The sequence below is a fragment of the Oncorhynchus keta genome, chromosome 34 (genome assembly GCF_023373465.1).
Source record: "Oncorhynchus keta strain PuntledgeMale-10-30-2019 chromosome 34, Oket_V2, whole genome shotgun sequence".
Classification (NCBI taxonomy): Eukaryota; Metazoa; Chordata; class Actinopteri; order Salmoniformes; family Salmonidae; genus Oncorhynchus; species Oncorhynchus keta.
In genome coordinates, this window is record NC_068454.1 from 12,952,824 (window position 1) to 12,980,323 (window position 27,500).

The following is a 27,500-nucleotide window of genomic DNA, read 5'->3' on the forward strand; positions in this document are numbered from 1 at the left end:
TGTATTTCACCCTCTCACTCTGTAGAGTCCCCTTCCCACCTCTGTATTTCACCCTCTCACCCTGTAGAGTCCCCTTCCCACCTCTGTATTTCACCCTCTCACTCTGTAGAGTCCCCTCCCCACCTCTGTATTTCACCCTCTCACTCTGTAGAGTCCCCTTCTCACCTCTGTATTTCACCCTCTCACTCTGTAGAGTCCCCTTCCCACCTCTGTATTTCACCCTCTCACTCTGTAGAGTCCCCTCCCCACCTCTGTATTTCACCCTCTCACCCTGTAGAGTCCCCTTCCCACCTCTGTATTTCAACCTCTCACCCTGTAGAGTCCCCTTCCCACCTCTGTATTTCACCCTCTCACCCTGTAGAGTCCCCTCCCCACCTCTGTATTTCACCCTCTCACCCTGTAGAGTCCCCTTCCCACCTCTGTATTTCAACCTCTCACCCTGTAGAGTCCCCTTCCCACCTCTGTATTTCAAATCAAATCAAATCAAATTTATTTATATAGCCCTTCGTACATCAGCTGATATCTCAAAGTGCTGTACAGAAACCCAGCCTAAAACCCCAAACAGCAAACAATGCAGGTGTAAAAGCACGGTGGCTAGGAAAAACTCCCTAGAAAGGCCAAAACCTAGGAAGAAACCTAGAGAGGAACCGGGCTATGTGGGGTGGCCAGTCCTCTTCTGGCTGTGCCGGGTAGAGATTATAACAGAACATGACCAAGATGTTCAAATGTTCATAAATGACCAGCATGGTCGAATAATAATAAGGCAGAACAGTTGAAACTGGAGCAGCAGCAGTCAGGTGGAATGGGGACAGCAAGGAGCCATCATGTCAGGTAGTCCTGGGGCACTGTCCTAGGGCTCAGGTCCTCCGAGAGAGAGAGAGAAGAAAGAGAGAATTAGAGAGAGCATATGTGGGGTGGCCAGTCCTCTTTGGCTGTGCCGGGTGGAGATTATAACAGAACGTGGCCAAGATGTTCAAATGTTCATAAATGACTAGCATGGTTGAATAATAGTAAGGCAGAACAGTTGAAACTGGAGCAGGAGCATGGCCAGGTGGACTGGGGACAGCAAGGAGTCCTCATGTCAGGTAGTCCTGGGACATGGTCCTAGGGCCCAGGCCAGTTGAAACTGGAGCAGCAGCATGGCCAGGTGGACTGGGGACAGCAAGGAGTCATCATGTCAGGTAGTCCTGGGGCATGGTCCTAGGGCTCAGGTCCTCCGAGAGAGAGAAAGAAAGAGAGAAGGAGAGAATTAGAGAACGCACACTTAGATTCACACAGGACACCGAATAGGACAGGAGAAGTACTCCAGATATAACAAACTGACCCTAGCCCCCGACACAAACTACTGCAGCATAAATACTGGAGGCTGAGACAGGAGGGGTCAGGAGACACTGTGGCCCCATCCGAGGACACCCCGGACAGGGCCAAACAGGAAGGATATAACCCCACCCACTTTGCCAAAGCACAGCCCCCACACCACTAGAGGGATATCTTCAACCACCAACTTACCATCCTGAGACAAGGCCGAGTATAGCCCACAAAGATCTCCGCCACGGTACAACCCAAGGGGGGCAACCCAGACAGGCCGACCACAACAGTGAATCAACCCACCCAGGTGACGCACCCCCCAGGGACGGCACGAGAGAGCCCCAGCAAGCCAGTGACTCAGCCCCCGTAACAGGGTTAGAGGCAGAGAATCCCAGTGGAAAGAGGGGAACCGGCCAGGCAGAGACAGCAAGGGCGGTTCGTTGCTCCAGAGCCTTTCCGTTCACCTTCCCACTCCTGGGCCAGACTACACTCAATCATATGACCCACTGAAGAGATGAGTCTTCAGTAAAGACTTAAAGGTTGAGACCGAGTTTGCGTCTCTGACATGGGTAGGCAGACCGTTCCATAAAAATGGAGCTCTATAGGAGAAAGCCCTGCCTCCAGCTGTTTGCTTAGAAATTCTAGGGACAATTAGGAGGCCTGCGTCTTGTGACCGTAGCGTACGTGTAGGTATGTACGGCAGGACCAAATCAGAGAGGTAGGTAGGAGCAAGCCCATGTAATGCTTTGTAGGTTAGCAGTAAAACCTTGAAATCAGCCCTTGCTTTGACAGGAAGCCAGTGTAGAGAGGCTAGCACTGGAGTAATATGATCAAATTTTTTGGTTCTAGTCAGGATTCTAGCAGCCGTATTTAGCACTAACTGAAGTTTATTTAGTGCTTTATCCGGGTAGCCGGAAAATAGAGCATTGCAGTAGTCTAACCTAGAAGTGACAAAAGCATGGATTAATTTTTCTGCATCATTTTTGGACAGAAAGTTTCTGATTTTTGCAATGTTACGTAGATGGAAAAAGCTGTCCTCGAAATGGTCTTGATATGTTCTTCAAAAGAGAGATCAGGGTCCAGAGTAACGCCGAGGTCCTTCACAGTTTTATTTGAGACGACTGTACAACCATTAAGATTAATTGTCAGATTCAACAGAAGATCTCTTTGTTTCTTGGGACCTAGAACAAGCATCTCTGTTTTGTCCGAGTTTAATAGTAGAAAGTTTGCAGCCATCCACTTCCTTATGTCTGAAACACATGCTTCTAGCGAGGGCAATTTTGGGGCTTCACCATGTTTCATTGAAATGTACAGCTGTGTGTCATCCGCATAGCAGTGAAAGTTTACATTATGTTTTCGAATAACATCCCCAAGAGGTAAAATATATAGTGAAAACAATAGTGGTCCTAAAACAGAACCTTGAGGAACACCGAAATGTACAGTTGATTTGTCAGAGGACAAACCATTCACAGAGACAAACTGATATCTTTCCGACAGATAAGACCTAAACCAGGCCAGAACATGTCCGTGTAGACCAATTTGGGTTTCCAATCTCTCCAAAAGAATGTGGTGATCGATGGTATCAAAAGCAGCACTAAGGTCTAGGAGCACGAGGACAGATGCAGAGCCTCGGTCCGATGCCATTAAAATGTCATTTACCACCTTCACAAGTGCCGTCTCAGTGCTATGATGGGGTCTAAAACCAGACTGAAGCATTTCGTATACATTGTTTGTCTTCAGGAAGGCAGTGAGTTGCTGCGCAACAGCCTTCTCTAAAATCTTTGAGAGGAATGGAAGATTCGATATAGGCCGATAGTTTTTATATTTTCTGGGTCAAGGTTTGGCTTTTTCAAGAGAGGCTTTATTACTGCCACTTTTAGTGAGTTTGGTACACATCCAGTGGATAGAGAGCCGTTTATTATGTTCAACATAGGAGGGCCAAGCACAGGAAGCAGCTCTTTCAGTAGTTTAGTTGGAATAGGGTCCAGTATACAGCTTGAAGGTTTAGAGGCCATGATTATTTTCATCATTGTGTCAAGAGATATAGTACTAAAACACTTGAGCGTCTCTCTTGATCCTAGGTCCTGGCAGAGTTGTGCAGACTCAGGACAACTGAGGTTTGGAGGAATACGCAGGTTTAAAGAGGAGTCCGTAATTTGCTTTCTAATAATCATAATCTTTTCCTCAAAGAAGTTCATGAATTTATCACTGCTAAAGTGAAAGTCATCCTCTCTTGGGGAATGCTGCTTTTTAGTTAGCTTTGCCACAGTATCAAAAAGGAATTTCGGATTGTTCTTATTTTCCTCAATTAAGTTAGAAAAATAGGACGATCGAGCAGCAGTAAGGGCTCTTCGGTACTGCAGGGTACCGTCCTTCCAAGCTAGTCGGAAGACTTCCAGTTTGGTGTGGCGCCATTTCCGTTCCAATTTTCTGGAAGCTTGCTTCAGAGCTCGGGTATTTTCTGTGTACCATGGAGCTAGTTTCTTATGAGACATTTTTTTAGTTTTTAGGGGTGCAACTGCATCTAGGGTATTGCGCAAGGTTAAATTGAGATCCTCAGTTAGGTGGTTAACGGATTTTTGTCCTCTGGCGTCCTTGGGTAGGCAGAGGGAGTCTGGAAGGGCATCAAGGAATCTTTGTGTTGTCTGTGAATTTATAGCACGACTTTTGATGTTCCTTGGTTGGGGTCTGAGCAGATTATTTGTTGCAATTGCAAACGTAATAAAATGGTGGTCCGATAGTCCAGGATTATGAGGAAAAACATTAAGATCCACAACATTTATTCCATGGGACAAAACTAGGTCCAGCGTATGACTGTGACAGTGAGTGGGTCCAGAGACATGTTGGACAAAACCCACTGAGTCGATGATGGCTCCAAAAGCCTTTTGGAGTGGGTCTGTGGACTTTTCCATGTGAATATTAAAGTCACCAAAGATTAGAATATTATCTGCAATGACTACAAGGTCTGATAGGAATTCAGGGAACTCAGTGAGAAACGCTGTATATGGCCCAGGAGGCCTGTAAACAGTAGCTATAAAAAGTGATTGAGTAGGCTGCATAGATTTCATGACTAGAAGCTCAAAAGACGAAAACGTCATTTTTTTTTTTTTGTAAATTGAAATTTGCTATCGTAAATGTTAGCAACACCTCCGCCTTTGCGGGATGCACGGGGATATGGTCACTAGTGTAGCCAGGAGGTGAGGCCTCATTTAACACAGTAAATTCATCAGGCTTAAGCCATGTTTCAGTCAGGCCAATCACATCAAGATTATGATCAGTGATTAGTTCATTGACTATAATTGCCTTTGAAGTAAGGGATCTAACATTAAGTAGCCCTATTTTGAGATGTGAGGTATCATGATCTCTTTCAGTAATGACAGGAATGGAGGTGGTCTTTATCCTAGTGAGATTGCTAAGGCGAACACCGCCATGTTTAGTTTTGCCCAACCTAGGTCGAGGCACAGACACGGTCTCAATGGTGATAGCTGAGCTGACTACACTGACTATGCTAGTGGCAGACTCCACTATGCTGGCAGGCTGGCTAATAGCCTGCTGCCTGGCCTGCACCCTATTTCATTGTGGAGCTAGAGGAGTTAGAGCCCTGTCTATGTTGGCAGATAAGATGAGAGCACCCCTCCAGCTAGGATGGAGTCCGTCACTCCTCAGCAGGTCAGGCTTGGTCCTGTTTGTGGGTGAGTCCCAGAAAGAGGGCCAATTATCTACAAATTCTATCTTTTGGGAGGGGCAGAAAACAGTTTTCAACCAGCGATTGAGTTGTGAGACTCTGCTGTAGAGCTCATCACTCCCCCTAACTGGGAGGGGGCCAGAGACAATTACTCGATGCCGACACATCTTTCTAGCTGATATGCACGCAGAAGCTATGTTGCGCTTGGTGATCTCTGACTGTTTCATCCTAACATCGTTGGTGCCGACGTGGATAACAATATCTCTATACTCTCTACACTCGCCAGTTTTAGCTTTAGCCAGCACCATCTTCAGATTAGCCTTAACGTCGGTAGCCCTGCCCCCGGGTAAACAGTGTATGATCGCTGGATGATTCGCTTTAAGTCTAATACTGCGGGTAATGGAGTCGCCAATGACTAGAGTTTTCAATTTGTCAGAGCTAATGGTGGGAAGCTTCGGCGTCTCAGACCCCGTAACGGGAGGAGTAGAGCACAGAGCACAGCAATATTTCACCCTCTCACTCTGTAGAGTCCCCTTCCCACCTCTGTATTTCACCCTCTCACTCTGTAGAGTCCCCTTCCCACCTCTGTATTTCACCCTCTCACTCTTTAGAGTTCCCTTCCCACCTCTGTATTTCACCCTCTCACTCTGTAGAGTCCCCTCCCCACCTCTGTATTTCACCCTCTCACTCTGTAGAGTCCCCTCCCCACCTCTGTATTTCACCCTCTCACTCTGTAGAGTCCCCTTCCCACCTCTGTATTTCACCCTCTCACCCTGTAGAGTCCCCTTCCCACCTCTGTATTTCACCCTCTCACTCTGTAGAGTCCCCTTCTCACCTCTGTATTTCACCCTCTCACTCTATAGAGTCCCCTTCCCACCTCTGTATTTCACCCTCTCACTCTGTAGAGTCCCCTTCCCACCTCTGTATTTCACCCTCTCACTCTGTAGAGTCCCCTTCCCACCTCTGTATTTCACCCTCTCACTCTGTAGAGTCCCCTTCCCACCTCTGTATTTCACCCTCTCACTCTGTAGAGCCCCCTCCCCACCTCTGTATTTCACCCTCTCACCCTGTAGAGTCCCCTTCCCACCTCTGTATTTCACCCTCTCACTCTGTAGAGTCCCCTCCCCACCTCTGTATTTCACCCTCTCACTCTGTAGAGTCCCCTTCCCACCTCTGTATTTCACCCTCTCACTCTGTAGAGTCCCCTCCCCACCTCTGTATTTCACCCTCTCACCCTGTAGAGTCCCCTTCCCACCTCTGTATTTCACCCTCTCACTCTGTAGAGTCCCCTCCCCACCTCTGTATTTCACCCTCTCACCCTGTAGAGTCCCCTTCCCACCTCTGTATTTCACCCTCTCACCCTGTAGAGTCCCCTCCCCACCTCTGTATTTCACCCTCTCACCCTGTAGAGTCCCCTCCCCACCTCTGTATTTCACCCTCTCACTCTGTAGAGTCCCCTTCCCACCTCTGTATTTCACCCTCTCACTCTGTAGAGTCCCCTCCCCACCTCTGTATTTCACCCTCTCACTCTGTAGAGTCCCCTTCCCACCTCTGTATTTCACCCTCTCACTCTGTAGAGTCCCCTCCCCACCTCTCTCCATCTCCAAGGCCAAAGTTCCTCTATTCGTCACAGCTGATGAAATAGGTTCAACAACAACATAACAGTGAATAAATTAGTCTGCCTGTGAACCAAGACCTATTTAGTTTGCATCGCGTTCCTCTGGTAGGCTACGTGTCCCATTGAAGGCCCTGGGGTAACAATAGGTAACTGTGAGTACCGGTGTACCTACTGGAGATAACTTATTAAACCCTGTGCCCTGGGCCATTTTCCTCAGTCAGGTCCACAGGTTAGACTGACAGCTACTGCAACAGTAGACCTTTCACACACTTATCTTTATTTTCTCTCTCGTAAATGACAGTTGAGATATAGTGTGTTTGTGTGTGTTTACCAGAGGGAGGGTGTGGGAGATGTCGACTGTCCTCCTAACTGCCAAACCCATCATCTGACAGATCCTCTTCCTTCTCAACTTCTCCTACCACTAAGAGATGGCTCTGACACGCTGTCACCCCTATACAACCGCTGCCAAGGTGAGCAGACAGCTGGGATAGCCGACCTCCGCTGGCCACGACCCATGGAACTGTGGCGCACACGTGTCAAGAGTGAGCGATATCTACACACAAACAAACATCCGGGATGAAACCGATAAATGACAGTAGTCAATAAACATTCTAAAATGCTCATAGGTTTGTCCATTGCAAATCAACCAGCTCTCACAGTCTCACGTCAGAATTAGACGTTCACCCATGTTTCTTAAACGTCAAATTGTTAAGTTGTTCCAAACGTAAAATTTCGATGTGTTTAAGGTTCAATTTAGGGATTAATTTAGATTTTTTTTTACGTTAGGGTTAAGTTTAGGCATTAACTTTGAATTCTTAAGGTTAGGCATTAACTCTGAATGGTTAAAGTAAGGGTTAAGGTTTAGGATAGCCTTAAAACAAAAATATGCCCAACAGCCATCCCTGTCAGCGCTCACATTTTCCCCCTAGTGTCCGTTTTCCACCTCCCGACCAGACATGGATGGACGTCAAATACTGACTTGCGTCATGGGGGACCTTCCTACGCGAATGAGATGTAGCCTAGGCTGTGCTTATATGACTATAGTCTCAACTAAATTCACATTCTCACTATTAGACCAACTAAAATATATAGGCTATTTTTTAAGTACAGCATAGCCTACAATACAGCGGGTTATTGAACTCAGGACTGGGCTAAATCAGAGACCTTACTTAGCCTAATACAAATTCACAATAATCAACCAATGGGCTATAGGCTTTAACAAAATAATAATGGTTGTAGTCCAACTCATAATGTAAACTTTTATTGAATAGGCCATTTCGTCTATTTTATTGACAGTCTTAACATAAACGGAATGTATAAAAACAATGTTCCCAATCCAAGAAAGCCTAGCAACTATTAAGAGAAATTGAAAAAACATTGTTACAATTAGCCTATTTAAGCATACAGTAACAAATTAGCATATCACAATTTCAGGCTGTCACGTCCTGAACTTAGTTCCTTTTTTATGTCTCTATTTTAGGTTGGTCAGGGAGTGAGTTGGGGTGGGCATTCTATGTTTTGTTCTATGTTTGTATTTCTATGTGTTTGGCCTGGTATGGTTCCCAATCAGAGGCAGCTGTCAATCATTGTCTCTGATTGAGAACCATACTTAGGCATCCTGGTTTCGCCCTTGAGTTGTGGGTAGTTGTTTTCTGTTGTGTGTCTGCACCAGACAGAACTGTTTTGGTCGTTTGCGTTGTTATTTTTGTGATTTCAGTGCTCATTAAATAAATATGGACACATACCACGCTGCACCTTGGTCCTCTCCTTCCAACAGCCATTACAGAACTACCCACCACAAAAGGACCAAGCAGCTTGAGAAGGAGGAGAAGAGCTATCTGGAGGAATGGACATGGGAGGAGATCAGTCAGGAGCTGCCAGAGCCGCCCGTCAGTCAGGAGCTGCCAGAGCCTCCCTTCAGTCAGGAGCTGCCAGAGCCGCCCTTCACTCCGGCGCTGCCAGAGTCGCCCTTCACTCCGGCGCTGCCAGAGTCGCACTTCACTCCGGCGCTGCCAGAGTCGCCCTCCAAAGGCGCCACCTAAGTGGGCCCAGACTAAGGTGGTGTGGGGTCCATGTCCCGCGCCAGAGCCGCCACCGCGGACAGATTCCCACCCAGACCCTCCCCTATGGGTTTAGGTTTTGCAGCCAGAGTCCGCACCTTTGGGGGGGTTGGGTACAGTCACATCCTGACCTTAGTTCCTTTTTTATGTCTCTATGTCTCTATGTTAGGTTGGTCACGGCGTGAGTTGGTGTGGGCATTCTATGTTTTGTTCTATGTTTGTATTTCTATGCGTTTGGCCTGGTATGGTTCCCAATCAGAGGCAGCTGTCAATCGTTGTCTCTGATTGAGAACCATACTTAGGCAGCCTGGTTTCACCCTTGAGTTGTGGGTAGTTGTTTTGATGACCGGGATGACCGGGAATATGGACGAACACAAACAGTGTAGTTATTCCCTTCGTAAAGCAATCAAACAGGCAAAATGTCAATACAAATTGAAAGTGGTCTCGATTCAACAGCTCAGACACGAGACGTATATGGCAGGGTCTACAGACAATCACGGACCACAAAGGGAAAACCAGACACGTAGCGGACACTGACGTCTTGCTTCCGGACAAGCTAAACACCTTCTTTGCCCACTTTAAGGATAACACAGTGCCACTGACGTGGCCTGCTACCAAGGCCTGTGGGCTCTCCTTCTCCGTGACAGACGTGAGTAAGACATTTCAGAGTGTTAACCCTTGCAAGGCTTCCAGCCCAGATGACATCTCTAGCTGCGTCCTCAGAGCATGCGCAGACCAGCTGGCTGGAGTGTTTTACGGACATATTCAATCTGTCCCTATCCCAGTCTGCTGTCCTCACTTGCTTCAAGATGTCCACCATTGTTCCTGTACCCAAGAAAGCAAAGGTAATTGAACTAAATGAATGTCGCCACATAGCATTCCCTTCTGTCATCATGAAGTACTTTGAGAGGCTGGTTAAGGATCATATCACCTTATCTGACACCCTAGACCCTGTTCAATTTGCATACCGCCCCAAAAGATCCACAGACAATGTAATCGCCATCGCACCGCACACTGCCCTATCCCATCTGGACAAGAGGAATACCTATGTAAGAATTCTGTGCATTGACTATAGCTCAGCATTCAACACGATAAGACCCTCCAAGCTCATCAATAAGCTCGGGGCTCTGGGTCTGAACCCCGCCCTGTGCAACTGGGTCGTGGACTTCCTGACGGACCGCCCCCAGATGGTGAAGGTATAAAACAACACCTCCACTTCGCTGATCCTCAATACAGGGACCCCACAATGGTGCGTGCTCAGTCCCTTCCTGTTCTCGCTGTTCACCCATGACTGCGTGGCCACGCACTCCTCCAACTCAATCATCAAGTTAGCAGACAACACAACAGTAGTAGGCCTGATTACCAACAATGACGAGATCGCCTACAGGGAGGTGAGGGCCCTGGGAGAGTTGTGCCAGGAAAATAACCTCTCACTCAACATCAAAGGAGCTGATCGTATACTTTAGGGAACAGCAGAGGGAGCACGGCCCTCTCCACATCGACGGGACCGCAGTGGAAAGCTACAAGCTCCTCTGCGTACACATCACTGACGATCTGAAAGAGTCCACCCACACAGACAGTGCGGTGAAGAAGGTGTAACAGCACCTCTTCAACCTCACGAGGCTGAAGAAATGTGTCTTGGCACCTAAACCCAAACTTTTACAGAAGCACAATTGAGAGCATCCTGTCAGGCTGTATCACCACTTGCTATGTTGGGGTGGCAAGTAGCCTAGTGGTTAGAGTGTTGGACTAGTATCCAAAAGGTTGTAAGATTAAATCCCCGAGCTGACAAGGTAAACATATGTTGATTTACCCCTGAACAAGGCAGTTAACCCACTGTTCCTACACTGTCATTGAAAATAAGAATTTGTTCTTAACTGACTTTCCTAGTTAAATAAAGTTTAAATAAAGCTTCACTGCCCAGAAACGCAGGGCTCTCCTGAGGGTGGTGTGGTCTACCCAATGCATTACTATGGGCAAGCTAATTGCTCTTCAGGACATCTACAGCACCTGATGTCACAGGAAGGCCAAAAAGGACATCAACCACCTGAGCCACAGCCTGTTCAACCTGCTATCATCCAGGAGGTGTGGTCAGTACAGGTGCATCAGAGCTGGGACTGATAAACAGCTTCTATCTTAAGGTCATCAGACTGTTAAATGGCCTACCTGAGGTTACCAACTCTGCACCTTAAGAGGCTGTTGCCCTACATGTACAGTTGAAGTCGTAAGTTTACATACACTTAGGTTGGAGTCATTAAAACTTGCTTTTCAACCACTCCACAAATTTCTTGTTAACAAACTATAGGTTTGGCAAGTTGGTTAGGACATCTACTTTGTGCATGACACAAGTAATTGTTCCAACAAATGTTTACAGACAGATTATTTCACTTATAATTCACTGTATCACAATTCCAGTGGGTCAGAAGTTTATATACAGTAAATTGACTGTGCCTTTAAACAGCTTGGAAAATTCCAGAAAATTATGTCATGGCTTTATAAGCTTCTGATAGGCTAATTGACATCATTTGAGTAAATTGGAGGTGTACCTGTGGATGTATTTCAAGGCCTACCTTCAAACTCAGTGCCTCTTTGCTTGACATCATGGAAAAATCAAAAGAAATCAGCCAAGACTTCAGAAAAACAATGTAGACCTCCACAAGTATGGTTCATTCTTGGGAGCTATTTCTAAACACCTGAAGGTACCACGGTCATCTGTACAAACGATAGTACACATGAATAAACACCATGTGACCATGCAGCTGCAATACCACTCAGGAAGGAGACGTGTTCTGTCTCCAAGAGATTACCGTACTTTGGTGCAAAAAGTGAAAATCAATCCCAGAACAACAGCAAAGGACCCTTTGAAGATGCTGGAGGAAATAGGTACAAAAGTATCTACATCCACAGTAAAACGAGTCCTATATCGATCGACACAACCTGAAAGGCCGCTCAGCAAGGAAGAAGCCACTGCTCCAAAACCGCCATAAAAAAAGCCAGACTACGGTTTGGGACAAAGATCGTACTTTTTGGATAAATTTCCTCTGTTCTGATGAAACAAAAATAGAACTGTTTGGCCATAATGACCATTGTTGTGTTTGGAGGTCTGCAAGCTGAAGAAAACCATCACAGCCGTGAAGCACGGGGGTGGCAGCATCATGTTGTGGGGGTGTTTTGCTGCAGGAGGGACTGGTGCACTTCACAAAATAGATGGCATCATGAGAACAGAAAATTATGTGGATATATTGAAGCTAAATCTCAAAACTTCAGTCAGGAAGTTAAAGCTTGGTCACAGATGAGTCTTCCAGATGGACAATGACCCGAAGCATACTTCAAAAGTTGTGACAAAATGGCTTAAGGACAACAAAGTCAAGGTATTGGAGTGGCAATCACAAAGCCCTGACCTCAATCCTATCGAAGATTTGTGGGTAGAACTGAAAAGGTGTGTACGAGCAAGGAGGCCTGCAAACCTGACTCAGTTACACCAGCTCTGTCAGGAGGAATGGGCCAAAATTCACCCAACTTATTGTGGGAAGCTGGTGGAAGGCTACACGAAACCTTCGACCCAATTTAAAGTCAATGCTACCAAATACTAACTGAGTGTATGTAAACTTCTGAACCACTGGGAATGTGATGAAAGAAATAAAAGCTGAAATAAATCATTCTCTTTACTATTATTCTGACATTTCACATTTTTTTAAATAAATGCTGGTCCTAACTGACCTAAAACAGGGAATTTCTACTTGGATTAAATGTCAGGAATTGTGAAAAACTGAGTTTAAATGTATTTGACTAAGGTGTATGTAAACATCCGACTTCAACTGTATATACATAGATTTGGAATCACTGTCCCCTTTAATAATGGACCACCAGTCACTTGAATAATGTTTAAATAATGTTTTCATACTGCTTTACTCATCTCATATGTATATACTGTATTCCATTCTACTGTATTTTAGGCAATGCCACTCCAACATTACTCCATGTAATTGTATATATTTCTGAATTCCAATATTTTACTTTAATATTAATGTGTATTGTTGTGAATTGTTTTTAGATACTGCTGCACTGTTGGAGCTTGGAACGCAAGCATTTCGCTATATCCGTAATAACATCTGCTGAATATGTGTTTGTGACCAAAAACAACTGATTTGATTTGAGAGAATGAGAGTGTACAAAGCCGTCATCAAGACATTGGTGGCTACTTTGAATAATCTAAACTCTAAAATCGAATTTATTTAACACTTTTCTGGTTACTACATTATTCCATATGTGTTATTTCATCATTTTGATTTCTTCACTACAATTCTACATTGTCGAAAATAGTAAAAATAAAGAAAAACCCTGGAATGTGTAGGTGTGTCCAAACTTTTGACTAGTACTGTATATATATAATCTTTAAATTATGTTTATGCAAATTGCTATTCTATTAATTTTTTTCTGATCTAGATTATCTTGTTCTATTCTGGAATAGGCCTAGGCCTAAAATAAGCACTTTTCCATGTCTCATGGCAGCGTGTAAACCTACTCAAATAAGTAGGCCAATTATAAACGTCTAACATGCCAGTTTTAATTCAATGAGGAAGATAGTGAAGTGGATTCTTTTTACCAAGGTTTTAAGTGAGCTGCTTAGCAACTTTGGGACGGCCTAGAGTGGTTAGCGTGTTGAACTTGTAACCGATCGAATCACCGAGCTGACAAGGTAAAAAGCTGTCGTTTTGCCCCTGAACAGGCAGTTAACCCACCGTTCCTAGGCCGTCATTGAAAATAAGAATGTGTTCTTAACTGACTTGCCTAGTTAAATAATGGTAAATATATATATATACCCGCTGTGGTATGATCATCCGCGAAATGTGAATCTTTCACAGGTGGATGGTGTGTTTTGTCCCACGCCAAGAAACAAGTTTGAACTTCTCAAAACTAGTCCAAATCGTATATTTACAGAGATCCCAAACAGTCCACGGGCACCATAGCTAGCATTATGGTTAATTCAATAGGCCTGTAACAGCCTATAGGCATAGCAATGTGACCAAAAGCAATTAGACCTGGTTTGTCCTATACCTCAAGATTTTTTTCAGGCCGCTATTCGGGTGTTTCTTTACACAACTGACAGGACAAATAAAGACAACAGACAATTTGTCCTATTGTTTGTGTTTCGTTTTGGTCAGCAACAACTATAGTCGGATGAATAGGCCTAGTCATTAAACACAAAACAGATCAACAACGTCGTAAATAAAAACGAACGCATCATTAGTTCTAAGAAAAACGTTACACAAATAATCAAATGTAGACTGCATTTACAGTACATTGCATTAAAAGAGCATATCCTGAAAAGCAGGAATACACTAACATAATTTCACTAGGCTATTAGACCAAAACACACTCCAAAGTTTGTCTTTTTTTCATAAATGTCCTTTTTGCGCTCCCCTGCATGTATATCCTATAGTGGATTCATTCAATGAAGTTGAACTCTTTTAGGTTGGTATGTTGGGTGGAAAGTTTTCTTCTCACATCAGTAGGTCAGGATGAGCAGCACCGCCCGCCCTACAAGACAGGGTCTCGATTAGGCCTTTGTCGAATGTTTTGCACATCAGATCTTCAAAGTTGGCCTATAGTACTTTTGGTGTGCTGACATTGAAAACACAATGGTATCCGTTATGACAAATTTATTGTTCTCAATAATCCTTCATGAAATAACCACTTAAAATATATTAGGCTACTGTCAAAATCATCACATAGAAGTATACAAGGCTATAACAAACAACAATGACGTCAGCGTTTGGGAAGTCGTGCTCCTTTGAACGTAACATGTAGGCAGGCATAGGCCTATCATCATCACTGCAATAACAGTCAATCATAACAAACTTGAATAAAACGGTTAAGTTAGCAATACCACATAATGCAAAGTTGAGGGTAAATAAAGTATTGCTCATTATAGTACATTAATTATATGGTAGCATTAGAACAGAAGGTCAGCATGGTGAAAAAGATTCAGATTCTTAAAAATATTCTATCATAACTTGTTTGTAAAAACAAAACAAAACAAAAGCATATAAGTGGGAATAATAATAATAATATAATAATAATATATGCCATTTAGCAGACGCTTTTGTAATGTGACCCCCTTCAACTGCAGAAGGGAACATTTCCAATAACAATTAGTGCTGCAAAAAAAGTGTCGTTGATTTAGTTTGTTCTAAGATAGGCCCACACAATATGAAATATTACAAAATAACAAGGGCGATCATGGGGAGATGTTAAAGCGTATCGTTGTCTTTCACATGGGGCCAAAGATGGGCTGGGGAACTGAAACAATCATTTTGGTTCAAAATAAAATAAAAGGGAAAGATATAGTTTGTGAAACACACACACGCACACACACTTTATTGTAATATATAACAGGCTAAAAACGGATTCAGATTGTCCATTCGACAATGTGGTGCCGAATATCGCATGTTTTCATTTCTAACTTTCCTAAGAGAAAATACCGTTGGTCAGGATGGAGTAATGTGGATGGGTAAGATTTGTGTGTTGTTTCATTGTTTCATGTAGGCCTAAACGTAACTGTTCCCGCTTGGCACACGTAAAATATCATGTATCTTGCTAGTATTTTCTCAGCCCTGACAGTGTCTTATTTCAGCCCTCCAAAATATTATTGTTCTGTGTTCTATTTATTTCTCACGTATCGCTGAACATTCTCTTGCAGTCCATGGAAGGTGACGGTGTGCCTGCGCTCATGTGGTCGACCTGAGAGTACTCGTCCTCCGGGCTGTGTGGCAGCCCCGGCGGCGTCATCCTCTTCTCCTTCTGCCTGCGGTTGCAGAACCAGACCCGGACCACCTCCTTCTCCAGCTGCAGACTGTCCGCCAGAGAGGTGATCTCCTGGGCTGCTGGTTTGGGGCTTTTGAGAAAGTGGCTCTCCAAAGCTCCTTTGACGCTCACCTCGATGGACGTGCGCTTTTTCCTCTTCCTGCCCTGCGCCGCGATCTTATCGATGCTGGTGGGGCTACCGGTGGTCGAGTCAGCTTCCTCCAGCCATTTGTTGAGCAGCGGCTTCAACTTGCACATGTTCTTGAAGCTCAGCTGCAGGGCCTCGAACCTGCATATCGTGGTCTGTGAGAAGACGTTTCCGTACAGGGTGCCCAGCGCCAATCCCACGTCCGCTTGTGTAAAGCCCAGTTTGATCCTGCGCTGTTTGAACTGTTTGGCGAAGTGCTCCAGGTCGTCCGAGGTTGGCGTATCCTCGTCGGACTGAGCGTCATGGCTCACCCCGACGTGGTGCTGCGGATGATGTGGATGCTGGTGGTGGTGATGGTGATGGTGATGATGGTGGCTGCCGTGGTCGAGATCAGGGGATTCCCCCCTCACCATCGCCGGGTGCATTAGGCTTCTACTACCCGGTGAGCTGAGCATCCCGTTAACCGTGAACCCCCCGGGCTGGGAGTAAATCAGCGACTGTTGCTGCTGTGCTTCGGAGATGCTGGATATGTGAGCGGCTGAGGTGCCTCCCCAGGCTCCTGGGTGTGCCTGGTGGGATCCCAGATGCGAAGACCTGTGGTGTAGAGCGGAGCCCGAGTGCAGGTCTTCTCTGCCGGAGTTTCTCTTCACGTCCTGCAGCTGCGGGCTGTCTGTCATTCCCACCGGCCCGGGAGACCAGGGAGAACCGGCTTCGGCAGCTGCCACTGCGGCTGCTGCAGCGGCGGCGTGTGGCAGGGATGTCACCCACTGGTGGGCATGGTTTAACATGTGTCCCCCGTTGCTCGTCGCAATAGCGCCCTGCATAAAGTCACTCTGCACCATCTTCACCGAAGAGTCCCCTCTGTATCCGCCCGACACCGAGGTGACAGCGGTGCTCCCCGGTTGCATGTCACCGACCCCCCGGTCTGAGTGCACGATGGAGCCGGTCGACAGGATCCTATTGCTGGCCAGGTATGGACTGGAGGTGGCTGTTGCCATTCCCCAAACCATAAAGCCTGTGATTGATCTCCCTCTTCCCTCGTTGGATCAATTTATCTTCTCAAACAAAGTGCTCTAATCCAATAAAATGTTTTAAATGTTTGAGAAAGCGTGTTGAATGTTATACTATGCCATAAAATGGAGATAAAAAATGCCAACTAATCCATCGAAAAGATTAAGAAAAATGCAAATGAAAGTTGATGTTTTGTTTATCTATTAGTAGGCCTATGAAAATGTATTCACGTTCCACCAGTTTAAAGGCAGCGATTGGTGAATAGAAAATTATCTTTATGCATTCCGTAGGATTTTTATTTTATTTTTAAGAATTAAAATATGAAAAGTTTTTGTTTTCTGCTGGACGTATATATTCAGTAAACTCCCACAAAAGGACGCTCTCTTCTAGGATCCTTATCGAAGGAGTCTTTTCGGAAAAACACCACTCTTCTCCTCTTCTCCTCTTCTGCTCTTCGAATCTGAAGTGTTGGAAGCTACACAATTCCAAATGACACAACGGTCTACATAAATGATTTGATCTATTTTCTTCCTTCACTCTTTTTCTCCTTCCATCTGACACTTCTACCCGTTCCTCTCTGGAAGCGAGTGTTTACCCTGTGCCATGCGTGCGCACGCCTTTCCCATCTTCCCCCAATTACCAGCGGAAGTAGAGAGCAGGACTCCTGTTGATTGGACGATACACAAAGAGGGGTTGACACGTCTTGGGAGCTGTGCTGCCTCGGGTGCTCTCGGTAAGGTTCCCTTTTCTGAAGAAAAGAATTACAGACTCATTGATTAGATGATAATATAGGCTAATATATAATATTGACATTGCAATTAGGCTATCATAGCGTACCCTACATTATTATTAATATTTAACGTTATATTTACCTAATGATGTTAGTATTGTAGCATTTAGAAACAATAAAATGAAATGACCCCAATATCATGGGGATTGAAGAGAAACTCTCCATTCTAACGGGGAGACAGAAGCCCCATGCAAACAAGGCCAAATTGTGCAGTCCTTTGGGGAATGGAGGGAAACACAGACTCTTGCCATTCTCGCCAGTCAGGGATCTCATGTCAGGCCCAAACAGCGCAACAGATCTATGTTGTTCCTCCTCTGTCTAATAGCGCAGAGCGGAGGGGGCTGTGTCAAGGGTATAAGGTCGGGTCTGGATACACACCCAGGGGTTCTGTACGCCACTTGCATCTTAATGCCCTCTCTTTTTTCTACTGAAGCAGGACCCACTGGGCGTGACGCACGGGCGAGTGCGGGTGAGGGTGCAATATTTACCTTTACACAGGATCGAGGTAAGCCAGCATGTAGAGTCCTTTAGTTTTTTCAATCTCCGGGAGAAATGTTATTTTAATAGTATGTTTCCAGAGTGTGTGCGAGTGACGGTAAGCTAAATCATAACCTTTCTAATATTTCTAGCCACAAGATTTTCCCAGTCTTAGAAACCGAAACTCTCAACACAGGGAGCTTTCTTTGGATTGAAAGAAGAGAAATTGCACCCAACCAGGTGCAGGCTAATACATTTGCAGCCAAAACTGAAGTTTTCCTTCCCGGAACATTTCTCTTGGATCTGATTCAAAAATGTTGGGGGAGGAGAAAGAAAAAGTGAACATTTGTGTGTAGCCTTCATAGGCTATAAGGATACACTTTTAGAAAAAAAGGTTCCTTATAGAACCAAAAGGGTTCTATTTTACAGGGTTCTTTTTTCAGAACTCTAGAGGTTCTTCACTGAACCAAAATGTTTCCATATAGAACCCTGCATGGTGCCATACGGGGCCAACGACAGAGGAATGTTTCCATATAGAACCCTGCATGGTGCCATACGGGGCCAACGACAGAGGAATGTTTTGAGGATGTGAACCCAGCAGCCCTCCATTTGTCAGATCAATTTCGCCCATTTTTTTTCTTCTAGCGCCTGGCCCGGGATTCGAACCGGCCGCCTTTCATCCACAGGTCCAACTCCTGCCAATGGTCCAAATCCTTTGCTGCTGGACTACATACTGCCACTACAGTTTGGGTTCCAGAGAGAAAAAAAGAGCAACAATATGAGTTAATCTTCAGAAATATACGTGAGTTAATCTTCAAAAAATGAAGACAAGGCGCTATGCAGACACATAGCCTAATTATTATGATGTAGAAAAACAACTTACTTGCAGTTGTCGTCAGCAGCAGCCGAAAAATAAATCCTCTGCCTCTGATAGTTCAGAGTTACTGCCAGTCTGAGTAAAACATAGATAGTGTGTTAAAAGTCATGTAATGATTAACTAGGCTATTGAATCACCAATATTTATTATAAATGTATACAGTAGACTACTTCCTCTGTCAGCAACAGCCTTCTAATGGCTTCATGAAACATAGTCCCCTTAATTGACTCCACAGTTATACTGAAATAAAATGAACAATTAGCTAATTGTCAATGTCAGGTTGGGTCTGTAGCTGTATTCGGCATATCCAATAATAAAAAAAATGTTTATTTGAAAGGGTTAGCTGGTAAAATTGCCAAATTAAAGTTGCCTATCTTTTTCTGTTTAGCTAGCTAGGCAAGTTAACAAACAAGCTCAAATTCTAATAACACAAGCCTAAATAAGTTCAGGAGCAGACATTGAATATCCCTTTGAGCATGGTGCAGTTAGTAATTATACTTTGAATTGTGTATCAATACACCCAGTCACAGGCACCCTTCATAAGATACAGGCGCCCTTCATAACTCAGTTGCCGGAGAGGAAGGAAACAGGTCCGGGATTTCACCATGAGGCCAATGGTGATTTTTAAAATGGTTACAGAGTTTAATGGCTGTGATAGGAGAAAACTGAGGATGGATCAACAACATCACAGTTACTCCACAATACTAACATAAATGACAGAGTGAAAATAAGGAAGCCTGTACAGAATAAAAATAGTTATTCCAAAACATGCATACTGTTTGCAATAAGGCAATAAAGTAATACTGCAAAAAATGTGACAAATATATTAACTTTTTGTCCTGAATACAAAGCGTTATGTTTGGGGCAAATCCAACACAACACATCACTGAGTACCACTCTTCATATTTTCTAGTAGGGTGGTGGCTGCATCATGTTATGGGTATGCTTGTCATCAGTAAGGACTATGGAGTTTTTTAGGATAAAATGAAACGTAATAGAGCTTAGCACAAGAAAAATCCTAGAGGAAAACTTGGTTCAGTCTACTTTCCATCAGACACTGGGAAACAAATTCACCATTCAACAGGAATATTACCCCAAACACAAGGCCAAATATACACTGTGGCTTACCAAGACGACATTGAATGTTCCTGAGTGGCCTAGTTACAGTTTTGACTTAAATCGGATTTAAAATGTATGGCAAGACTTGAAAATGGCTGTCTAGCAATGATCAACAACCAACTTGACGGAGGTTAAATATTTTTTTTTGTAAGAATAATGTACAAATATTGTACAATCCAGGTGTGCAAAGCTCTTATAGACTTACCCAGAAAGACTCATAGCTGTAATCGTTGCCAAAGGTGATTATAACATGTAGCCTATTGACTCAGGGGGTTGAATACTTATATAATCAAGATATATTGGTGTTTTATTTCAAATACAATGTTGGAATTTTTTCTTCCACTTTGACATTACAGAGTATTTTGTGTAGATAGTAAACAAACACAAAATTCAATCAATTTTAATCCCACTTTGTAACACAACAAATTGTGGAAGTCACGGGGTGTGGATACTTTCTGAAGCCACTGCAGAACCCGTTCTCCTCCAAAGAACCAAAGGGTTCTATATAGAACCCCAAATAACCCATTTTTGTAAGAGTGTACCCTTGCATGCCAGAGCCTTGCATAAATTCGATTTGTGCACTCAAGTTAGGCCTTAAACTTGAAAAAAACTGCCATCTGTTCTATTGTATTGTATTGTATTGTATTGTATTGTATTGTGTTCTATTAATTTACTGTTAAATTGTATTCCAGGACAAACTGTCAGAATTATGGTGCATGTAGGCTAAACGGAATCCAATGCACAATACAACCGAGCACTTTTCCCCCTTCTCCTATTCAAATCACCATGGTAACCGGGTAGGGGTGTTCAGTATGTCTTCCCATCAATGGGGCGAGCTGCCCTCCCTACGCGAGGGCATTCAGTTTTAACCCGCGAGAAACGCAGCAGTATCAGAATAGGAACCCACAGGCGACACGAGAATTCAATGCATGGAAGAAGACAAAAATCTAAGTATTTAAAGTCATCAATGTTGGTTTTCAATCGAGAGCTATTCAATGGACCTGGATTGCACAAATCCCCATAACCCAGGATGGGGTCCTTATAGACTAGACCTGGGCCTACACGTGGCGGCGGAATGTTCGGTATTCCGTTTAATCAAATTACATGGCAGGTATGCTTTTTATGTATATATATAATTTACAAAATAAATAACTAATAATAAACATAATAAATGAACGAACAATTTCAACATGGAGGTGTAGGCTATTTCAACCCTATAAAAACGACATCAAACCAACAGACTAATTTAACAATAAAATAATAGTTAAGCAAATAACAATATTGATGATTACAATAACAATAATGATTTATACTAATATTATTAATAATAAGAACAATTGTTTATTTATTAGGCTGCAACAAAAACGGTTATATTTACTGTCAGCTTATGTAATATTAGATTTTAATAGTTAAGCTATATATAGAGAGAGAGAGAGAGTTTATTGCGTGTTTATAGCTAGTATAGAACTACGACAATGTTTTTTGGTCGTATTACAGTGTCCGCACGAAAAGTTTATTATTGCTACTATTAGGCCGTCATCACAAACAGGAAGGCATTCCATGGTTAAAGTCAATCATCCAAGCGAAATGCAAACATAAAGTCCGGATATCATTACATTGTTTATCTAATTACCGACGAGCAAACGGGTACATTTTACTACACTTAAGGAACGCGTAATTTACTGCGCTCACCTCATTCACACATCACTTTATCTTATCATTGTTTATGCAATCATAAACCGCCCTCAGAAGCACGGGGATCCTTTATTTAATACTACCATAACTTCCACCGTACACTCTTAGAAAAAAAGGTGCTATCTGGAACCTTAGAAGGTTCTTGGGCTGTCCACAAAGGAGAACCCAAGTAGAACCATTTTGGTTCCATGTAGAACCCTTTCCACAGAGGGTTTTTACATGGAACCCAAAAGGGTTATTCAAAGAGTTCTCCTATTATGGGCACAGCCGAAAAACCATTTTGAAAACCTTTTTTCTGAGGGGGTAGATATGCTTTGTCCTAATGTATAGTAGCATCTATTTCCTATTAATTTAAAATGTCATCACATGTGAAGTCTTCCAAACGCACATGTTTTCATGTGATCACATGTTATGTGAAGTTAATGTGATAACAGATGACATGTACAAACGGTTATCTGGAACTCATCTGAGAGTTCTGCTTCTGAGCCCTCACCCGCTATGTAGGCCTACTAAATGCTTGTAGATGTAGGACTACTTAATGCTTGGAGATGTAGGCCTACTAAATGCTTGTAGACGTAGGACTACTTAATGCTTGGAGATGTAGGCCTACTTAAAGCTTGTAGATGTATGCCTACTTAATGCTTGTAAATGTAGCCCTACTTAATGCTTGGAGATGTAGGCCTACTTAATGATTGGAGATTTAGGCCTACTTAATGCTTGTAGATGTAGGCCTACTTAATGCTTGTAGATGTAGGCCTACTTAATGCTTGGAGATGCAGGCCTACTTAATGCTTGGAGATGTAGGCTGCTTGTTTGTCGATGTAGGCCTACTTAATGCTTGTAATTGTAGGCCTACTTAATGCTTGTAGATGTATGCCTACTTAATGCTTGTAGATGTAGGCCTACTTAATGCTTGTAGATGTAGGCCTACTTAATGCTTGTAGATGTAGGCCTACTTAATGCTTGTAGATGTATGCCTACTTAATGCTTGTAGATGTATGCCTACTTAATGCTTGTAGATGTAGCCCTACTTAATGCTTGTAGATGTAGACCTACTTAATGCTTGTTTGTAGATGTAGACCTACTTAATGCTTGTAGATGTAGGCCTACTTAATGCATGTAGATGTAGGCCTACTTAATGCTTGTAGATGTATGCCTACTTAATGCTTGTTTGTAGATGTAGGCCTACTTAATGCTTGTAGATGTAGGCCTACTTAATGCTTGTAGATGTATGCCTACTTAATGCTTGTAGATGTAGGCTTACTTAATACTTGTAGATGTAGGCCTACTTAATGCTTGTTTGTATATGTAGGCCTACTTAATGCTCGGAGATGTAGGCCTACTTAATGCTTGTAGATGTTGGCCTACTTAATGCTTGGAGATGTAGTCCTACTTAATGCTTGTAGATGTAGGCCTACGTAATGATTGTTTGTAGATGTAGGCCTACTTAATGCTTGTTTGTAGATGTAGGCCTACTTAATGCTTGTAGATGTAGGCCTACTTAATGCTTGTAGATGTAGCCCTACTTAATGCTTGTTTGTAGATGTAGGCCTACTTAAGGCTTGTAGATGTAGGCCTACTTAATGCTTGTAGATGTAGGTCTACTTAATGCTTGTAGATGTAGGCCTACTTAATGCTTGTAGATGTAGGCCTACTTAATGCTTGTAGATGTATGCCTACTTAATGCTTGTAGATGTAGGCTTACTTAATACTTGTAGATGTAGGCCTACTTAATGCTTGTTTGTATATGTAGGCCTACTTAATGCTCGGAGATGTAGGCCTACTTAATGCTTGTAGATGTTGGCCTACTTAATGCTTGGAGATGTAGTCCCACTTAATGTTTGTAGATGTAGGCCTACGTAATGATTGTTTGTAGATGTAGGCCTACTTAATGCTTGTTTGTAGATGTAGGCCTACTTAATGCTTGTAGATGTAGGCCTACTTAATGCTTGTAGATGTAGCCCTACTTAATGCTTGTTTGTAGATGTAGGCCTACTTAAGGCTTGTAGATGTAGGCCTACTTAATGCTTGTAGATGTAGGTCTACTTAATGCTTGTAGATGTAGGCCTACTTAATGCTTGTAGATGTAGGCCTACTTAATGCTTGTAGATGTAGGCCTACTTAAGGCTTGTAGATGTAGGCCTACTTAATGCTTGTAGATGTAGGCCTACTTAATGCTTGTAGATGTAGGCTTACTTAATGCTTGTTTCTAGATGTTCTGACTCACTACATGCTGTCTGTCAAGAACAGTCCAAGACTTGTATTCATCTTCATCACCACCACACATAATTAACACACACACATGCAGAATCTTCAGTTACAATAGGAATGTACTTTTTTGTTAGATGTATGCACAATCTTCCAGGCCAAAACTTTCCTCTTCCTCGGACTAAAACACTCTGACATGGGGTGGGAGGGGTCCAAGTCCAGATGTGCATATGGGCACGCTGATTGGCTGAAGCTAAAGGGCTTTGATGGACAGCTGAGATGGTGACATTGCTTTGGCAATGTTAACACGTTTCCCATGACAATAAAGGCCCTTGAATTGAAATTAATTTAATTGAAATATCACGCTATCGGGACTGCGGGGGAACGAAGGCGACTGTGATGGAAGGTTAGGTCACAGAGTTTCTTAACCCAGAGATGCAACATCGTGATTCTCTTGCGCTTGGGAAGCAGACCCTACAGACCAGACAGGGGTTTGAGAAATCAATGAGAGAAGTGAAGACACCTTCTTCGCTATTAATTTTCTCTAAATCTAAAGGCACAACCTAGATCTGAGACACCGTCTAAAGTGGATCTGACAGCATTTTAGCAACATGAAATCCAATGAAAATCTGTTGATATACATCTGTTGATAATGTGTTTTCAACTTGCTAAACAAATAGCCACATAAATAGATGCACTAATCTATTAGCCACGTTTTGACTGATTTGTGATCATTGTCCTTGTTGCCAGTTTGATTGTATTGACATTCACAGCCTTTTTAAGTGTATTTATTTTTTATTTCACCTTTATTTAACCAGGTAGGCAAGTTGAGAACACCTTTATTTAACCAGGTAGGCTAGTTGAGAACACCTTTATTTAACCAGGAAGGCAAGTTGAGAACACCTTTATTTAACCAGGTAGGCAAGTTGAGAACACCTTTATTTAACCAGGTAGGCAAGTTGAGAACACCTTTATTTAACCAGGTAGGCAAGTTGAGAACACCTTTATTTAACCAGGTAGGCAAGTTGAGAACACCTTTATTTAACCAGGTAGGCAAGTTGAGAACACCTTTATTTAACCAGGTAGGCAAGTTGATAACACCTTTATTTAACCAGGTAGGCAAGTTGAGAACACCTTTATTTAACCAGGTAGGCAAGTTGAGAACATCTTTATTTAACCAGGTAGGCAAGTTGAGAACACCTTTATTTAACCAGGTAGGCAAGTTGAGAACACCTTTATTTAACCAGGTAGGCAAGTTGAGAACACCTTTATTTAACCAGGTAGGCAAGTTGAGAACACCTTTATTTAACCAGGTAGGCAAGTTGAGAACACCTTTATTTAACCAGGTAGGCAAGTTGAGAACACCTTTATTTAACCAGGTAGGCAAGTTGAGAACACCTTTATTTAACCAGGTAGGCAAGTTGAGAACACCTTTATTTAACCAGGTAGGCAAGTTGAGAACACCTTTATTTAACCAGGTAGGCAAGTTGAGAACACCTTTATTTAACCAGGTAGGCAAATTGAGAACACCTTTATTTAACCAGGTAGGCAAATTGAGAACACCTTTATTTAACCAGGTAGGCAAGTTGAGAACACCTTTATTTAACCAGGTAGGCAAATTGAGAACACCTTTATTTAACCAGGTAGGCAAATTGAGAACACCTTTATTTAACCAGGTAGGCAAGTTGAGAACACCTTTATTTAACCAGGTAGGCAAGTTGAGAACACCTTTATTTAACCAGGTAGGCAAATTGAGAACACCTTTATTTAACCAGGTAGGCAAGTTGAGAACAAGTTCTCATTTACAATTGCGACCTGACCAAGACCAAGCAAAGCAGTTCGACACATACAACGACACAGAGTTACACATGGAGTAAAACAAATATTCAGTCAATAATACAGTAGAAAAATAAGTCTATATACAATGTGAGCAAATGAGGTGAGATAAGGGAGGTAAAGGCAAAAAAAAGGCCATGGTGGCGAAGTAAATACAATATAGCAAGTAAAACACTGGAATGGTAGCTTTGCAGTGGAAGAATGTGCAAAGTAGAGATAATGGGGTGCAAAGGAGCAAAATAAATAAATACTGTAGGGGGAGAGGTAGTTGTTTGGGCTAAATTATAGATGGGCTATGTACAGGTGCAGTAATCTGTGAGCTGCTCTGACAGTTGGTGCTTAAAGCTAGTGAGGGAGAAAAGTGTTTCCAGTTTCAGAGATTTTTGTAGTTCGTTCCAGTCATTGGTAGCAGAGAACTGGAAGGAGAGGCGGCCAAAGGAAAAATTGGTTTTGGGGGTGACCAGAGAGATATAGCTGCTGGAGCGCGTGGGTGATGCTATGGTGACCAGCGAGCTGTGATAAGGGGGGACTTTACCTAGCAGGGTCTTGTAGATGACCTGGAGCCAGTGGGTTTGGTGATGAGTATGAAGTGAGGGCCAGCCAACGAGAGCGTACAGTAGGCTGTATTTGTCCAAAATATTGAGTATTAGAAACTGAAACATCGCACCCAACCTCCTGAAAGTGACAAACTGAAATGTTTTGATTGTCGTCAAAAACAACTTTATATCGATGGAGGGCCTTTGATTTGACGGCCTGCAGTTCGGCGCGAGACGACCGTTACACCCGATGACGTGTTTCTGCTCATGAGCTTAGCCAGCCAACGTCGCAATGAGTTCAAGTGTGATCAGGGATTTCTATTGGAGAAGCAATTTCTGCCTATCTTCACACTGTACTGTCTTTGGTTAGGTAGAGAGGAGGTTTCTTACAACGTGTAAAGCAACAAGCGACAACATGAAACCACAAATGTGAAAACGTGATCACGTGAAGGTTTCCAAACAAATGTTTTTTCTGTAAGGGATGCAACATGCATCATCATGGTATAATGGCTGTTGACAAAACAGAATAATAATGGTTTAATGACCTTTGTTAAATTATTTAAACCTGCTAGTTACCACTAGTTAGATTACACAATGTAGCCATGCTGCGAACACCACCGACACACTATAATAGCCTTTGGTACCCCTCTCATCACACATATACAGGGCCAGGAGTTTTCTCTCTTCAGGAGACCTATAGCCCATAACCAGGGTCCAGAGTCCTCCCTGACCAGTAGACCTATAGCCTCTAACCAGGGTCCAGAGTCATCCCTGACCAGGAGACCTATAGCCCATAACCAGGGACCAGAGTCCTCCCTGACCAGTAGACCTATAGCCTCTAACCAGGGTCCAGAGTCCTCCCTGACCAGTAGACCTATAGCCTCTAACCAGGGTCCAGAGTCCTCCCTGACCAGTAGACCTATAGCCTCTAACCAGGGTCCAGAGTCCTCCCTGACCAGTAGACCTATAGCCTATAACCAGGGTCCAGAGTCCTCCCTGACCAGTAGACCTATAGCCTCTAACCAGGGTCCAGAGTCCTCCCTGACCAGTAGACCTATAGCCTCTAACCAGGGTCCAGAGGCCTCCCTGACCAGTAGACCTATAGCCTCTAACCAGGGTCCAGAGTCCTCCCTGACCAGGAGACCTATAGCCTCTAACCAGGTTCCAGAGTCCTCCCTGACCAGGAGACCTATAGCCTCTAACCAGGTTCCAGAGTCGTCCCTGACCAGGAGACCTATCGCTTCTAAACAGGGTTCAGAGTCCTCCCTGACCAGTAGACCTATAGACTATAACCAGGGTCCAGAGTCCTCCCTGACCAGTAGACC

General features: G+C 43.5%; 1 protein-coding gene and 1 long non-coding RNA gene across 2 annotated transcripts in view; one reads left to right on the top strand and one right to left on the bottom strand.

Moving 5' to 3' along the window:
* Positions 1-14,317: 14,317 nt before the first annotated feature.
* Positions 14,318-17,253, bottom strand: LOC118366751 (POU domain, class 3, transcription factor 3-A-like). Its single transcript, XM_035749386.2, has one exon. The coding sequence runs from the start codon at positions 16,634-16,636 to the stop codon at positions 15,347-15,349; it is 1,290 nt and encodes a 429-aa protein (XP_035605279.1). The 5' UTR covers positions 16,637-17,253; the 3' UTR covers positions 14,318-15,346.
* A 606-nt stretch (positions 17,254-17,859) lies between these two features.
* LOC127915003 (uncharacterized) overlaps positions 17,860-27,500 on the top strand; it is a 14,583-nt gene continuing 4,942 nt past the window's right edge. Inside the window, exons 1-2 of the long non-coding RNA XR_008089815.1 lie at positions 17,860-17,932; positions 18,550-18,706. This is a non-coding gene — a long non-coding RNA (uncharacterized LOC127915003). The remainder of the gene's footprint in view (positions 17,933-18,549; positions 18,707-27,500) is intronic.

Bases quoted from the DNA above. Each gene is read 5' to 3' on its own strand.
- LOC118366751 (XM_035749386.2), bottom strand. From the start codon at position 16,636: ATGGTTTGGGGAATGGCAACAGCCACCTCCAGTCCATACCTGGCCAGC.